This window comes from Poromitra crassiceps (assembly GCF_964638095.1).
Source record: "Poromitra crassiceps genome assembly, chromosome: 22".
Classification (NCBI taxonomy): domain Eukaryota; kingdom Metazoa; phylum Chordata; class Actinopteri; order Beryciformes; family Melamphaidae; genus Poromitra; species Poromitra crassiceps.
In genome coordinates, this window is record NC_139647.1 from 15,310,888 (window position 1) to 15,328,417 (window position 17,530).

A 17,530-nucleotide genomic window follows, 5' to 3' on the forward strand; every position below is an offset into this window, starting at 1 on the left:
GCATCAGAAGTCAAGATGGGGACTCGTTTGAAGGTGAGGATGGGAATTTGACAGATTTGAGCATATTGCGTAACTTCATGCAACTTCACGTAGCCTACATTTTAGGTAGCATATTTTTCGTTAATTTACCTGTTTACATAAGTAACGGTTGGCATTCATCAGGACGTCAAATAAAATGACACGGAAACGTTCAACCCGGAGCTAGCTGTAGCTGGCTCGCTTTAGTTTCCCCACGTTAATGGATTGCTGAATACTTTGATGTCTCAATCTAAATCATAGGTACTGAGCGTGTTTAAAGCGTTGCACAGAACAAGGATGGTTGTATTCAAAGATGACAACAGAGCGCTGACAGGTGAGTTGTGTGAGTGTTGTCATCTCACCATTGACCTGTCATTGCATTGCATATAAAACGGTGTACTCTAGAATAATGTAAGAATTTCATTGAATAAATTCAGCTTCCTGACATTTCAATTCAATGTCAGTAGGAAACACAAATTGAACACACATTTTAAAATTCCAGTTACTGGAAGTGAAACATAATTACTACATTAGTTATCAAAAGGAGATCGCACAGAATAGCCTAAATGTGTGTAATTTGGTTAAAGAGATAGTTCAGAGATAGTTTTGTGGAATTCGACTGTTTTATCCCACTTTCCGAGAGACAGAAACTAATAAATGCCTAGCACGCAGACCTTTTATGTATTGGTGTATAGTCTGAAGTACGTCAAACATCAATATCAGGCTATCTTGGCACAATTGTTGAGTGTACTATTTATGGGATCAAATAACATCATCATAATCCCATAGGCATCCAGTAATTGAGTGAGGCGGATGCCTTTTTCCAAGCTTTGTCTGGGGGGAGGCCCACACAGCAGTCTCTAGAGACTATAGACCTAACTAACTACGCAACAACATTGTTAACAAACACTCTTTGTCCTACTGTGGTCAGTCATTCAGTGTTTACCCCAATCCCAAGACATGGACATGCCATGAACAGTTGTCATGAACACATTACGTTATACATCATACATAAACTCATGATCAAAATTAGGTCGATATGTGAAAACAAAACATGAAGACAAGCGAGTCGCTGATGCCCGGCGCGGAAAAATGTGCTCCTTGTGTGGACAGCCAGGCGCCTGCTCGTGAGGAAAATGCGCTTTGCTTCTGCGCTTACGCGTCCTGTCTGTCCATAGTCTTAGACTGATAGACTCGGGGTGCCCAGATTGTGTTCCATGTGTAATGGCATGCTCTCCACTATCGAATGCATCATTTACATGTTTCTTTTTACCCCCCTTAAGCTGCAAGGTTAAAGATCAACGAGGAGTTCCGGAAAAACAAAAACGAATCGTCAGAACAAAACATACGCAAGGTACAGCATCCATTTATCACATCGCCAAGAAGAACACACTAGCATTGCAAATCCACAAGATTGAATCTATGGATCATTCATTCTCCTTCTGCTGTTTTCAGATGATCAGAAAAGGCTCAGATGTGGAAATTGTTCTTCGAGAAGCTGTCATACAAGCGGAGCATGTGGGAGAAGATAAGCTCTGTGAGTAGATATTTTCTTTTTTGTTTTAGTACCATGATGAAAAACAAGGATCTTAACATCTTTGATACAATAGAGATAATGTGGTGTATCTCTCCATGATATGTACTTTATTGTTCTGCTCTTTCAGTGCTTCGACCCAGAGACAGCCTTCTACTGGAAAATGTACCCTATTGTGACCAGCCCAGGTAAAGATCATGATAGCAGGACATACCATGGACTACATCAAAAAGCCTCACCATCAGCCATTACTTAAGCCATCTGCTATTTAAATCATTCGCCCCCTAAAAATACTTGTTCATTGAGAAAGGAAGAAGAAGAAAAATGAAATTCCTTGGATGATTCATTCTGGATCTCAGCTGTTCTGATTTTGAGTTTTGTCTCATGGACTGTGAGTCATCATTTCAGGCTCCATCTGGGCCCTTCTTGATCTAACTTCGTTCTCTCTCTTTCTTAAAAAAAAAAAAAAAAAAACTAACCTAAACTTGTACCACTGTTCCTTCAGAAGTTGTAGTTGTCATAGACTGTACTCCATAGTTGATTGCTCTATTGCTGACAAAAATGTGTTATTGTAAGTCGCTTTGGATAAAAGCGTCTGCCAAATGACGTAATGTAATGTAGTTTTAATGTTTAATGCAATATGTTTTTTCCTTTCATAATTTATTTTCTTTTTATTCCCTTGTACAATAGCTAAGAATAAATACAAAAGAAATAACAAAAACAGATGTTTATATTTTCTTTACCAGAGATCCTTTTGGTAATCTTTAAGCTCCCTACAAGTATGTTATAGGAGGGATCAGGATGTTGGTAAACAAACTGCTTCAACAGACTTCCAGGGGCAACTGCCGTTCGTTTTAAACCCATGTCCTCTTTGAACTGTAACTGCTCCTTCATACTTTAAGCTAGACATTCCATTTCAACTTTTAACGAGTCACCACTTTTAGGACTCCCATCATCTTAATTCAGCTTTAATTTATCTTTTGTACTGTTTGAGAAATCACAGTATATGTTTTATGCTTTTTTCAGCCTTTATAATGGGAGAAATTCAGCAAGGATAATTATCATATTGATTATATAGGACTGGTTCTTACATTTTATATTATTGTCTGTAAAACCAAACCAAACATTTTCAAATAAAATAAAAGTCAATAATGAATCTGGAGAATGAGCTCATTCTTTGCAAAATGAGCAATTTACATCAATATCAGGCTTAAACGTATTCAGGAAGTGGCCAGTGACTAAATTATTCCAATAAACAAACTATAAAGAAAAAGGGGTTACATCAGGGGCGTCCAAACTTTTTTGAATGGGGGCCAGATTAGATCATGTGACGATACCGGAGGGCCAGCTGCTTCTCGCTGTGGGTTATAAAAAAAATCAAAGCAAAAATAAACATACGATACAATTGGATTGGATTGGATTTTGTTTACCGTCTGAAAACATTAGTTCTGCCTGCATTGTTCCCACTTGGTGGTCTACAAACTGATAGTGCTGTCGTGTCATCGTTAGGTGAACGGGGGGAAAACACACAAGGTGAACTTGCTTGATTAACCGATACTGTGTGGAGGGCCACATATAGTTTATTCTGAGAGACAAGCCAGGGGCCACTTAAAATGGGTCCGCGGGCCGGACTTGGACATGCCTGAGGCTGAGTTACATATTTGTCAATACTGCCAGTAAACTGTTGGGATGATTTCAGATTGGGCCTGATCAACTTATCAAACTGTGAGCTTTTGCCCCCCCCTGCTTCTTAAGCTGACCATGAGGGCTTGTCATTGTAAGAGGGGGCTTTATAAGGGCATTGCTGGGGGTTTTAGGGATGCTTGTTTCCTGCTAAGGACACAATACAGGTGTGTATGTTGAGAGGGTTTAGTATTGAGTTCAGACTGTGGGATACTGTGTGTCACTAAGTCACAGTATTTCACCACATCAGCATTAATACAGAAGCAGGAATGAGTCCGGAAGTATACTTCCGGGTTCGTCAGCAAAAGATGGGGTTTAGAATGGGGATTTCACTTAAATGCATAAAATAAGCAGCCTGTTAAACCAGCCTAACAGTGATGTCATAAATCCCTCCCTACTCTCGCATTGTGACATCATCAGTGATGTCATGAATCTAAGAGTGACATGAGGGACATCATCAGTGATGTCAGAACTCTCTCTAATCATTGTGACATCATCAGTGATGTCATAAGTCCTCCCCTGCTGGTGGTATAAATAGGACGGTGGTGGTGCTATTATCTAGTTTGTTTTCAGCTTCCACTGCTCTCAACAATTTTGTCTCTACAAAATGGCTTCCAGATCAGAGGAGCATCTCTCCTGTCATGTCTGCCGTGACATCTTTAAGAATCCCGTCATCGCTTCATGTGGCCACAGCTTCTGTAAAGCGTGTCTGCAGAGCTGGTGGACACAGAGGCCGATACATGACTGTCCACTTTGCAAGGAGATCTCTTCACAAAGTGAACCACCTGGGAACTGGGTGTTAAAGAACCTGTGTGGGGCTTTCTTAGTGGAGAGAGATCAGAGAGCTTCAGCGGAATCTGAGCTTCTCTGCAATCTGAACTCGGATGATCTTTTCTGTTCTGTCTGCCATGCCATCTTTAAAGATCCTGCCGTCCTGTCCTGTGGCCACAGCTTCTGTAACGCCTGTCTGCAGAGCTGGTGGAGAGAGAAACCAATACATGCGTGTCCACTTTGTAGGGACATATCTCCACAGTGGGAACCGCTTTGTAACAAACCACTTTGTAACAAACCAGTTCGTAACAAACCACTGCGTAACTTGGCATTGAAGAGCCTGTGTAATGCATTCTTAATGGAGAGAGCACTCGTTTTGGAGAATCCCACCAACGTCCTATTTATACCACCAGCAGGATCTGGGCTTCTCTGCCGTCTGCGTTCTGAGAGGCGCAAGCTCTTCTGTCTGGACCATCGGGAGCTAGTGTGTCAAGCTGCAGAGCATCACAAGGAGGAACTCCAGAAATCACTGGAAACCCTACAGGAGAAACTAAAGCTCTTTAATGGAGTGAAAGGAAACTGTGATCAAACAGCAGACCACATTAAGGCCCAGGCCCGACACACACGGAGGCAGATTCAGGAGGAGTTTAAGAAGCTTCGCCACTTTCTACAAGAGGAAGAGGAGGGCAGGATCGCTGCACTGAGGGAGGAAGTGGAGGAGAAGAGTCAGACAATGAAGAAGATTGGGGGTCTAAGCAGAGAGATGGCTCTTTCAGACACAGTCAGAGCCATAGAGAAGGAGCGGAGAGCTGAAGATGTCTCGGTCCTGCAGAGCTACAAGGCTACAGTGGAAAAAATCCAGCGTCCCCTGCTGGAGGATCCACGGCTGGTCTCAGGAGCTCTGATAGACGAGGCCAAACACCTGGGCAACCTGAGCTTCACAGTCTGGGACAAGATGAAGGAGATGGTCTCCTACACTCCTGTGATTCTGGACCCAAACACTGCCTATCCAGACGTCATCCTGTCTGAAGATCTGACCAGTGTGAGCCATGGAGTGAGACAGCAGCTTCCTGACAACCCAGAGCGGTTTGACTACTACTACTGCGCTGTTCTGGGCTCTGAGGGCTGTAACTCAGGAACTCACAGGTGGGATGTTGATTTTGGAGACAGTACACGCTGGGAGCTGGGTGTGTTAGAGTCTGCCCAGAGGAAGGAACACATCATGTCTGGACTATGGAGAATAATACTCTATGGTGTTGAATATACACACATATATAGAATATACCCAGTTGGTCCATTAGAGCAAATCCCTCCTCTTTCAATGAAGAAGAAGCTCCAGAGGGTCAGAATGAGTCTGGACTGGACCAGAGGAGAGCTGTCATTCTCTGATCTTGATACTAACACACACATCCACACCTTCACAAACACCTTCACTGACACTAAGAGCCTCTTTCCCTACTTCTACACTTGTGATACTGTGAAGATTTTACCAGTGAAGGTCTCTGTAACAGTGGAACAGTCAAGTTAGAGATGGTGATGATGATGATGATGATGATGATGATGAGATGATGTCATGTACACAAACCATCAATTGAAGGATTCAGTATAACCTCCAATTCTTCTTTGACGTACTGAATACGTTTTTTTATTGATTATCTTGCTACATGTTCTAAGACAAGAGCGAATAAAAGAAAAAATATTTGATCACAAAAAAAAGGATTCATTATATAACGACGGTATTATCCCCGTCCTGAAAAAGACAAGGCCCAAGGCACTTAAAGAGCATGGGGCAGGTTAGAGACCCCAATCAGTCAATGTGTAGGTGAATTATGGAGGAACTCGATTTTCACATTAAGACACTTACATATACACTACAGTGACTTCTGGGGTCGTTTTATTTTTTTAACTTTTATTTTGACATCTTGGATCCCAAAACTCCGACGTCACAGTGGGGAGTCGCCAGGCATGACCGTCTGTCCCTCTGTCTGTCCCTCTGTCTGTCGTCACTTAGGTCAGGGCTGTCAGTCACACACTATGGATGCTAACGCCGGTTTTCAGGAGGAAGAGGAGGTAGCAAATGTTTATGTACATGAATACGATGGCCTCAGCCTAATTTTGACAGTGAAAGAGAGCAGGAACAGCCCAGCTATGAAACAACGGACCGCGGAGAGAGTTGAGAAAGCAAGCGAGGCGAGCGGAGGCGGGCCGAGGTGCGGACTGTAATTCGATACACACACACGCACGCACGCACACACACACACACACACACACACACACACACACACACACACACACACACACACGCACACACACACACACGCGCGCAAAAGTGACGTATGTGTCCAGCCATCTGGCCGAGTTTTCGAAGTCCCGAACACAGTGAGAAAACCTCCCGAAGCTGCTGCAGAGCAGAGCAGAGCAGAGCAGAGCAGAGCAGAGCAGAGCAGAGCAGAGCAGAGCAGAGCAGAGCAGCGGTGCTGTGCTGTGCGGGGAGGAAAGAGCCGCAGCCTCCCCCTCCCTCGAGTGAAGAGAGAGCGTGTCACACAGCGTAGACACACACACACACACACACACACACACACACACACACACACACACACACACCGAGTGAGAGAGAGAGAGAGAGGGGGACTGACGGAGGGCCCCTCCACTCGCTCTTTCCCCTCCCTCCCTCCCGGAGCGAGTGAGAGAGACGAAAAAGAGAGATAGAGAGCGTGTCACCGCGCAGACAGCAGGTACACACACACACACACACCGAGTGAGAGAGAGAGAGAGAGCGAGTGAGAGAGAGAGAGAGAGAGAGAGAGAGAGAGAGAGAGAGATAGAAAGAGTGTCACGCAGACAGGCAGCAGCAGCAGAGTGGAGCTGACTTGTTATCTGCATCTGCATGCAGGAACCTGGCGACACCCGACCCAAAACTCACTGACAACGACTTACTACAGGCAGCTACTGACTAAATGACTAACTATATACTAAAAACTAACTAGTGATTAACCTACCAACTAACCGACCGACTAACTGGCTGACTGATTGACTTTGACTAGCGTAGTACCTGACCTGACTATCTGTCCTGAATATGCGACTGATTTGACCATGCAGTGGGAGGGGAGAGGGACACACGCACGCGGGAGCCACTCCCCACTGTGACGTAGCAGGCTTTTTCTTGTCAGATTAAAAGTCTCTTATTTCCTTCTGAAAAAGGAAGGTGTTTTTCTCCATATTTTTTTTCAAACTTTTTTTTTTTTTTTTTAATGATGCATTAACTTTTCAAATGGACATAGGGACAAGGTTAAGTATACATTTAGCAAAGGAATTACCCTGCTCCATGCTCTTTAAGGACTACAAACCTGTCGCCCTGACCTCTGTGGTCATGAAGCTCTTCGAACGCCTCGTCTTGTCCTACCTTAAATAATCCATCAAGGACCTACTCCTGGACCCCCTGCAGTTCGCCTACAGAGCCAACATGTCTGCAGACCAGTGGTTCTCAAATGGGGGTCCGGGGATGCCAGGGGGTCCGCAAAAAGTTTTCAGGAAAATAAAAATAAAAACTGTGTTGTGTGCAAAAGCAGTTCAACGAAAATATGTTATGCTTTAAATCTAAAATGGTTCATGGATTACATTCTAATGTAACAAACCTATCAATTTAAATGTCAAGCACGTTACCGTGGAAACAATTAAGCTTAGCTCAAAATCACAAATCAGAATGAGGGGGTCCCCGGTATATTTTCTATCTTGTAAGGGCTCCTTGGCTGAAAAACATTTGAGAACCTCTGCTGTAGACAATACTATAAACATGGAAATCCACTCCATCCTCGTGCACATGGACACTGCAGGAAGACTTTAGCTTGGTGTTCGATATGATCCTCCCAGCCCTGCTGCATGAGAAGCTCTTCCAGCTGGGCGTGCCCGCCTCCATCTGCAGATGGACCACAGACTTCCAGCTGGGCGTGCCTGCCTCCATCTGCAGATGGACCACAGACTTCCAGCTGGGCGTGCCCGCCTCCATCTGCAGATGGACCACAGACTTCCAGCTGGGCATGCCCGCCTCCATCTGCAGATGGACCACAGACTTCCAGCTGGGCATGCCCGCCTCCATCTGCAGATGGACCACAGACTTCCTGACTGACAGGAAGAACAAGAAGCACGTGAGGCTGGGGAAGCAAGTCAGTGACTCCCGGACCATCAGCACCGGAGCTGCCCAGGGCGGTGTCCTCTCCATACTTCTCCTCCCTGTACACCATTAGCTGCACCTCCTCCAGTCTCCAGTCCAAGCTCCTGAGGTTCGCTCATAGGGCTCATCTCTGATGGTGACCAGTCTGTGTACAGGCGGGAGATCGACCACCTGATGACTTGGTGCAGTCAAAACAACCTGGAGGTCAATGCTGAAAAGACAGTGGAGATGGTTGTGGACTACAGGAGGAACACAGCGCCCCCCCCCCCCCCACCTCCCCATCAGCCTGGGTGACTCCCCAGTCAACACTGTGGCGTCCTTTCATGCCCTGGGTTCATCAGCATGGACCTGAAATGGGAGCTGAACATCAGAGCTCTCACCAAGAAGGAAGGCACAACAGATGATGTACTTTCTGCGGCGGCTGAGGAAGTTCAAGGTGCCAAAGGCTGTTTGTGCTTTTCTACACCTCCCACTGATGAGTCCACCCTCACCTCCTCGATCACCGTCTGAAGCGGTCTCAGAAAGTCATGGCTGACCCTTCCCACTCAGGTCATAAACTCATTGAGCCCCCCCCCCCCCCCCCTTGGCAGAAGACTGAGGTCTGGCGGTACTCAAACCTCTCATCCTATTCTTTCCCCAACAACTGCCATCTTCAACAAGAGAGTAGAAAAGCCCTTTGAAGTAGCGAGGAAAGCTATCCTTCTGGTTTTGGGTCTGTTGCTATGCAGAGCGAAACGGTTTACGGCAGCTGTAACGGCAGATTGAAACGGTTTATGGATGTAGCTAGCAACAGACCCAAAACAGCTTTCCTTGCTACTTTCTGCTCTCGGGAACATCTCTCGTTATATTCTAACAGTTTGTTTGAAAGTAATTTTGTAATTTTGTGGCTATGGCCGAAGTGGCGGCCGTAAACTTTCATTTCACTTCCTGATACGCCCGGCCCGCACACAGACTGGGATGTGTCCCATCAGTATGTTCCACTGTGACGATGTCGACAGTGATGATGTCATAATTGATGATAACCGCACACAGACTGGGATGTGTCCCGTCAGTATGTTCCACTGTGATGATGTCGACAGTGATGATGTCATAATTGATGATAATGTCATCATTGATGATGTCACTCTTGACATATCACTGTCTGTTGAGGGTTATGATGCCACAGTGATGATGTCACTGTTGAAGGTTTTAAGCATGTCATCATTGAAGACGATGATGTCAACAGTGATGATGTCATAATTGATAATAATGTCATCATTGGTGATGTTACACCTGCCATATGATGTCACTGTTGAAGGTTGGTGATTTCACTTATGATGCTATATACTGTAATGTGATGTCACGTTCGGTGCCTGGTTGATGATAATATTGATGATTTCACTGATGATGTCACTCTTGACATGCTCTGCTTTTTGTATCTTGGACAAGGAAATGGACTGTATTCACATTCGTGCACTGGAGCAATAAATGTATTGTTTTTGCATATAAAGGACTGCCTCGTTACCCTTTCCTAAACTAACTGCTCCGACTGTTTGTTTTGTTTGCTCTGTCTGTCTTGCCATGTTTTAACTGTGTTTTAACTTGTGTTTTAATTTGTTCTAAGTAACTTTGTATTTATTTTATCCCCTACCCCCTATCCCTCAAAAGGCGGTGCCTTCTGCCAGGTCGCCATTGTAAATAATAATTTGTTCTTAATGACTTACCTGGTTAAATAAAATAAAATAAAATAAAATAAAATAAAATAACTGCACTTCTCCTTTGCCAAAATAATCAAGATGCTGATTAAACCATAGCATGATTGTTGCACAGATGTGCTTTGGGCTGGTCACAATCCCTATGGTCACAATAAAAGGCCACTCTAAAATGTGCAGTTCTGTCACCACTGGTCTTAAATTTGTAAGCTGGAAATCTAGGGCTTTCAGTGTAGCTAGTAGTTCACTGCCCAACACTGCACTACATTTCCCACAATCCTCTTGTGCAGTAGGCCTACATCATCAAACAGCGACGTTACTTTGGCAACGTTTATGTGTATTTCTGGTTGTCTTCAAGGCTAGCTCACGGGGGGCTAGCTAGCTAGCTAGCCACCAGCGTCAGCGAAATATCAAATGAGATGGCTAAAATAAGGTAAGAAATAGCGTCGAAGTTGTACTATATCACGATAGCAACAACAAGGGATTTTTCAGACAGCGTGAGACGTTTGACTTGTTATATGTCAGCTCAGACACGCTGTGGGAGCTGGCAGCAGCAGAGCTTCACAGTCGGGAGAGCGGAGGTGGAGAGGACGACGCAGGGGAGACGCTGAGCGAGAGGACCGTGTTTCTGATGGGGAGCAAGGCTGGGGTATGTATGTCCACAACTTAGCCGTTAGCGACTTAAAGTTCGTATATTTGCTCTGTCATGGAAACACAAACACTTTTATGAAACACACTTTCCCCCTCTTTTTCAGGGTAAAACTTCCATACTCCTCAGATGCCTTGACAGGTGGGTGTGTGTGTGCAGAATGGGAATTCATTCACTCTCTTCGCTCTTGTCTCATCCAATATTAAATAACACAAACTTGGCCTCCAAACAGAGACGTGCACCTGTCATCTTCCTAACTCTAACTGGCCCAGCCTCCACATACTAACTCTACTCAATCTCCCCATCCAGTTATATACTGTATAGTGGCATTTTAACCCATTGATACCTGATGCAGCATTTGTGTGTATATCCCTCATTTGTGTGTCCCTTTTAAGACCGCAAACCGCGTTAGGGATACACACACAAATGCTGCATCAGGTATCAATGGGTTAAAGGTCAACTCAATTTCATGAACATGCTGCAGTAATAAATCATACTGCTGTTCGTTTCCCACCAGAGATGAACCCTCCAAGCCGACCCTAGCTCTGGAGTACACTTTCGGCAGACGGGCTCGAGGACACAACACAGTAAGGCCAGCTCAGACAGTGCTGGGGGAAGTCCATATTTTTTACTATCTGATATTTGTGATTGGCTGTTCAGCACTTTTGTCAACCGTTGATGTGTGAATGTGCTAAATAAATACATTTTACTTGACTTATTTCTGTGAAATGGCTCCGTATGAAATTAAAAGAGATACTTCTATAGATATTAACACTAAATATTAACATTAGATTTAGTCATCCTGGTCCCCTGAATCTTGCAATCCGAAGTACTAGCTTACATGACAGGCTGGTTTACCAGGCTAAGCTTACTGTGGGAGCTGGTATGGTAATGTGATATGATATACTGGTGTTCCTCTGTAGCAGCACACGATTGTACATAAATGTGTAGCTTAAAATAAGCAGTGTGATCAAACTGATCGCCTGGTGGTCTCTTCTCTTCCTCCAGCCCAAAGACATAGCCCACCTGTGGGAGCTGGGTGGAGGCACCTCCTTGTCAGACCTGGTCCAGATCCCCATCACTGCTCTCAACACCAGGTAGGTCACCAACTCATACTCTTCTTACAGCGGGACGGGGACACACCAGAAGGGTCGCATCACAGAGGCAGTTTCATTTCGCCGTCCTTATTAACAGACTCGGTGTAGACTGTATCACCTGTTGTTTGTTACAAAAAGAAGTACTGTTTTAGTCATGTCAAGCCTGTTTTTTCTTTTCTTTTCCTTTCTTCTCATTTATTATAATTTTTTGTATTTCACTTTTATATTGTTTTAAATGTATTGTCTTGATTGTTTGTTTTTCTTTCATCAATAGTCTTTAATTTGTTTAGATTTTCTTTTAAATAAGGTGAGACTCTATAGGCCCCTCCGGGTTTCTTTCCCTCACCTGCACGATTTTCTTTGTATTAAAATACTTGTACTATCTGTTGTTATTCATTTTCTTTGTGCAAATAAACAATAAAAAAGTCAAATTTTGGGTGGAGGAAAAAAGACAAAAAGAGACAATGTATCTGTATCCACCTACTACAGCATAAGTGATTCCTGTCTGTCCCCAGGTCTCTGTCAGTCATCCTTGTTCTAGACTTGTCTAACCCCAATGCCCTGTGGGGAACCATGGAGAGGCTGCTGCAGGCGGCACAGGCCCAGGTGGAGAAGGCCTGGTCCCAGGCACAGCGGGCAGCGAAGTCCAAAGTCTCTGCCCACCCAGCAGCACGTGTCTTACCTAAAGACTATCCTGTAAGCCCTCAGCTCTTGTATGAGTAGGGTCTCTTGTTCAGTCCAGGAAAACATGTATTTGAAAAGGTTTTCAATTGTATGAACTGCTGGAGGAACTTCAGGCTCTTATAAATTGCTTATTTATGCTGTGTTTTATGGGGTTTTCATAAAGACCGGCCATATTGAGATTAAATATCTATCAAATGATAGCCAACCTGTCGTCACAGGTTGGATGCGGGTGAAATACGACATATATGGCTTTATCTTAGATGATATACAGTATGTGAAGAATTTTCCATCCAGTGCAGATGTACGATGATGCTGATAATGCTGATAATGCCTCTGTACCCTGAGTTAACTGTGACTCCCGTCAACAGGACAGAGAGCTCATCAGTCCCTTCCCTGTTCCTCTGCTCATCATTGGCAGCAAGTATGACATATTTCAGGTAATTTAAATACTCTCCTCAACCTAGACATTACCTATGGAACCTAGACATTACCTATGGAACCTAGACATTACCTATGGAACCTAGACATTACCTATGGAACCTAGACATTACCTATGGAACCTAGACATTACCTATGGAACCTAGACATTACCTATGGAACCTAGACATTACCTATGGAACCTAGACATTACCTATGGAATTAGTCACAGGGTAGCTGAATAACAGAATCATTTCATGACACTAATGTGACACACATCTTGCACACTCCTGACTTGCATAACGTATCGGGTAGAAATTAAAATCTAAGATGAATCTTACAACATTATTTTGGAACAGAATAATGCAAACATTTTGGTGCTTTTTAGAGGGGATCCTTCCTGTATAATCGACATCGCACGTTTAACTTGCATGTATGGACTGAGTGCGTTTTCCATTCTGTGTTGCAGGAGTTAGACTCTGAGAAGAGGAAGGTGGTTGGTAAGACACTGCGCTTTGTTGCCCACTACTATGCAGCCTCTCTCATAGTAAGTGCACGTTTCTATATCTATATATATCTATATATCTATATATATCTATATACTGTATATATATATATATATATATATATATGTGTGTGTGTGTGTGTGTGTGTGTGTGTAGATATATAGATATATATATATATACACAATCCCTCATCAAAACATGTTACAGTGAGCACCCTTTCTTCTGCATTGAATCATTTCTCTTTCTATTTCCTTAATCTTATTTTATTAACCTTTCAATCCATCCCTTCCAACAAATTCTCTGCTCCTCTTCTCTCTTCTTCCATTCTTCTTTCGGTCCATCTCCTCAATCTTGTCATTAGTTCACCAGCATCAAGTCGGAGAGCCAGATGTTCAAAACCAAGAGCTTCTTCTCCCACCTGGCCTTCGGCCTGGAAAGAGGGTGAGGAGGATGACCCAATACTGTACACCAGGGATTGGTGGCACTATAAAAAGATTGAAACTGCCATTGCATTTAGTTTGTTCTAACAGTCATCACTCATCAGTGTCTATTACCACTGTTTTGCTATATTTCACTACTGTATTATATTTCACAATCTTGGGTCTTTATACTGTAGTATAATCACAAGATATTATATAGAAGACTAATATATCACCATTATTATTACACCATGTTTCACAATATTCACTATATGTTTGCAATTTAAATATGGCACAGAGTAATGAGTTTAAAATTCCCCATTGGGCTATTTCACTTGACAACAGTTGTCCTCTCCTTTCCAAACCTCCTCACTGCTCTAAATCTGTTTTGTCAATCTTCTGATGTTCGTTGATAAACTGTTTCAGTTCTGTTTTGTGGTTTTGTTCTACCAGGAAATCTGTGTCTTGTGACTCCACCAAGCCTCTAATCATCCCAGCAGGCTCTGACTCCTTCAGCCAAATAGGTGAGCGCAGCGCCACTCTGTGGTCAAAGTCAGTACTGCTAGCTTTGTTCAAGATTCAAGGTCGTTGTACAAGTACGTGTGAAATTCTTATGATAGGGGGCTCATTACAAGACATAGTGCAGGTACAGTAGGTGCATAATCAAGTAAACAAGTAGATGCATATGAAGTACGTAGATAAGGCAAACAGTGGAAAAACAATAGAATAGAATAGAATAGAAATAAAATAGAATAGAATAATAAAATAGCACAGTTTGTTGGTAGAAGGTGCAGTCCGGACAAGTTGTACAACAGCAATGTGCAAATGGCAATACAACAATATGACAGATTTATTGCACTCAGTCAAGGTATCGTGGGTGTGTTTGTGTGTGTGTGTGTTTGTGTGTGTGGGTGTGTTTGTGTGTGTGGGTGTGTTTGTGTTTGTGTGTGTGTTTGTGTGTGGGGGTGTGTTTGTGTGTGTGTGAGGGAGTGTGTGTTATTTATTTGTTGAGGAGTCTTGTGGTCTGTTGGTGCGAGCTTTGGGTGTCCTGTATCTTCTCCCTGACAGTAACAGCGAGAACACGATGTCGTGCGGGTGGGTTGAGTCCTTGATGACCACCTCGGCTTTCCCAAGACACCTCTGATTGTATACAGAGTTGCTGCAGGTTGGGCAGTATGCACCTCTGCTGCCATCTTGTGGGATTCAGATGTATGCTATAATGCTAACTGAACCTAAACTGCACTGTATTGAACTACGAATCACTATAATTATTGGTGCAGAATCAGGATCATGATTAGCATTGCTGACTTAGTGCAGGTGTCCATATAGCGTTTTGTACCCGAGCTCCAGTGCCCTTTCCTCATTAAGAACGAGCAGCAGGCGCTACATGGACACAGCGCCCTCTGGATGTAAAATCAGCTGTGTTGTGATGTGATGTAAATACAGGATTGTGTGCTATGTTTTTTCTTACCAGGTTCCCCTCCTACTACCAACGTGGACATTGGTTCTCTGCATGCCAAAAACCCAAAGGACCTCTGGAAGAAAGTCTACGAGCTCGTCTTCCCCCCAGAGGTAGTTCACGCACGGGTTGAGATTTATTATGCTTAGAAATAAATAAACTATTTTCTCCATGCAAATGTGCCTATTCACACAGATGAACAGCTCCGATGTAAAAACACTGTCTTTCTCTCTGCAGAGTACCAGTGAGCACAGGGAGCTGAAGGATCCAGCCAGGGACCCACAGTACAGCGAGCCTCAGATCGATGCCATGAGGGCCCAGAAAGACCAAGTAAAATATCTCCATCCAATCATTACTGTGTCCTGTTACTCTGTGGCTGCATCATTAAATACTATGAGCAAACCGTTCCCCTAGAACTCTCACATTGGATAGTCTATATAGCATAGGCTCCATCGGAGAGATAGCATAGGCCTAGGGATACTCAACTTGCTTTGCCCAGGGGCCACTTTCGTGAAGTGATGGGAGGCCAGGGGCCAGTTAATAAACAAACAATATAATTTCTTCTGTAGCGGATTGTAGGTTTTTGGGGTGTCCGCCGGAGTTACAGTAAGTCTGACAATTCTGTGCACACCGGATAGTTAGTTAGGTTAAGTTAGTTAGGTTAAGTACATACATAAGTGCCTGGGTAGCGAGCAAGAAAAGAATAAAAGAGATTGTTTCCATGTGGAACATTTAGGTAACAATACAAGCACGTTGCATGGGTTCGGATTCGGCTCGGCAGTTACAGCGCTTCGTGGTTCACACACTGTTAAACCTCAGCTTGAATCAGACGAGAATTCAGAGACCGCTGGATGTCCTGTTGAAGACGGTCTTGTCTACTCTGCTGCAGCCTGGTGGTGTAGTGAGAGTCATGTTCCATAGTAACCTTTGTCCCTGCAGCACTGCAGCAGCCTCCATGTAGTAACGCTCCTGTCAGGATCTGCTTAATGGGCTGTATTGTAGCCTGTGGCCTTGAAGGAGGCTAACCGTGTTCCTGCCTGTCTGGGGCCACTCTGGCACTTGAACTACAGTTACCTTTTGCCAGTAACACACACACACACACACACACACACACACACACACACACACAGGCTGACTCTCACCTGATGCTGCTCACCTAGCTCTGCCATGATGTAATTGGTCTGGATAACCAATAGGAGCAAAGGGGTTAAAGGGTTTCTTATCATCATGGCAATATAATTACTACATTAATGCAATGCTAAAATCCAACGAAGAGATTTCAACATTTTTGTAAAATCAAGGTTCTCCATCTGACAAAGCCTTTCCAAAGTCGAGACAATTGGGGAAGCAAAATCTCTAGTGGGCCTGCAATACAGCGAAGAAAAGCCTGGATTAATATTCGATGTCAATGGGAGTCCTAGAAAAGGGCAAACTGCGTATACATCCATTTATCATAAATGATATAGGTGTTGTAAATATACTGTGCTCTAGATTGACCTGTTTGTCAGTTTCTTTCATTCAGGTCATCTCAACATGATTTACCATGATGATGATTTTGTGTTATTTCTGAACTATAATGTATATCTGCACTGTACTGATGTGTTTCTCCTTCTGTCGTTCTGTCTGTGTTTCAGGAGCTGGAGCAGTATAAGAGGAATGCAGCTAAGTCATGGAAAGAACTGGAGCTGGAGACTTGAGAGACAATCAGCTTTGTGGTCCCACACATTGACACCACGTATTAATGAACCTGCGTTGTTGTGTGTGTGGTCCCCCGCAGCTGGGAATCGAACTTGCAACCTCCGGCATGGGAGGCGGACACTCTAGCAAGGAGGCTAAAACCCATGGGCTAGCGTGTGTTGCTAGGGAGGGGGGGTTTACTCACTGCACAACAACATCACCACTGTTACATAATATACATTTTGTTTTTATTATTGATTATTTTTGTGTTATGTTCCAGGTTTTCTCCCCCCATTTAGTAGTGAGTCATTCTTACAACTTGTATAGCTCTAGAAACATTAGTGAAAATATTTTTTAAACAAAACAATTTGTATACTGATGATAAAAATGTGCTCTAGAAAAATAAACTATTTAACATTATTAAAACAAATTTATACCTGTCATAACTAAAGAGGTCCTAGCTTAGGCTATATCATCACAAGACACAGTAGGCACCCTCTACACTCGTGAGAAAATACAATCACAATATTTAAACTAGTGAATGTGAAATGAGGTGTATGGATAGGGCATGATTGTTTGAGGAAAGGATTAGGGTCAGATGTGCAAAATATCTTTGAGTTCTGAGACTAAAGTCTGACTTTGTTCTCAGGATTCTGAGATTAGTCTCAGTCTCTCAGGAATAATATGAGAAGTATGAAATGGGTGGCGTTCGTCTTTTAAGAAAGTTACAGTATAGATGCTTTGCTAGAGAACA

The 17,530-nt window shown here is 43.6% G+C and overlaps 2 protein-coding genes across 2 annotated transcripts; both read left to right on the top strand.

Moving 5' to 3' along the window:
- lyrm7 (LYR motif containing 7) lies at positions 1–1,990 on the top strand. The gene is made up of 5 exons (XM_083658480.1): positions 1–33; positions 280–352; positions 1,302–1,372; positions 1,474–1,555; positions 1,683–1,990. The coding sequence occupies exons 1-5, from the start codon at positions 16–18 to the stop codon at positions 1,742–1,744; spliced, it is 306 nt and encodes a 101-aa protein (XP_083514606.1). The 5' UTR covers positions 1–15; the 3' UTR covers positions 1,745–1,990.
- Positions 1,991–3,842: 1,852 nt separating this feature from the next.
- Positions 3,843–17,163, top strand: dync2li1 (dynein, cytoplasmic 2, light intermediate chain 1; the record flags this gene model as incomplete). The annotated part of the gene is made up of 16 exons (XM_083658560.1): positions 3,843–3,933; positions 5,020–5,152; positions 8,019–8,212; positions 8,299–8,359; positions 10,394–10,517; positions 10,624–10,658; positions 11,035–11,104; positions 11,526–11,614; positions 12,130–12,310; positions 12,667–12,735; positions 13,185–13,262; positions 13,583–13,662; positions 14,094–14,164; positions 15,115–15,212; positions 15,337–15,429; positions 16,734–17,163. 16 exons carry the CDS (start codon positions 3,843–3,845, stop codon positions 16,794–16,796), a joined length of 1,530 nt encoding a protein of 509 aa, XP_083514686.1. The 3' UTR covers positions 16,797–17,163.
- Between the last annotated feature and the right edge of the window lie 367 nt (positions 17,164–17,530).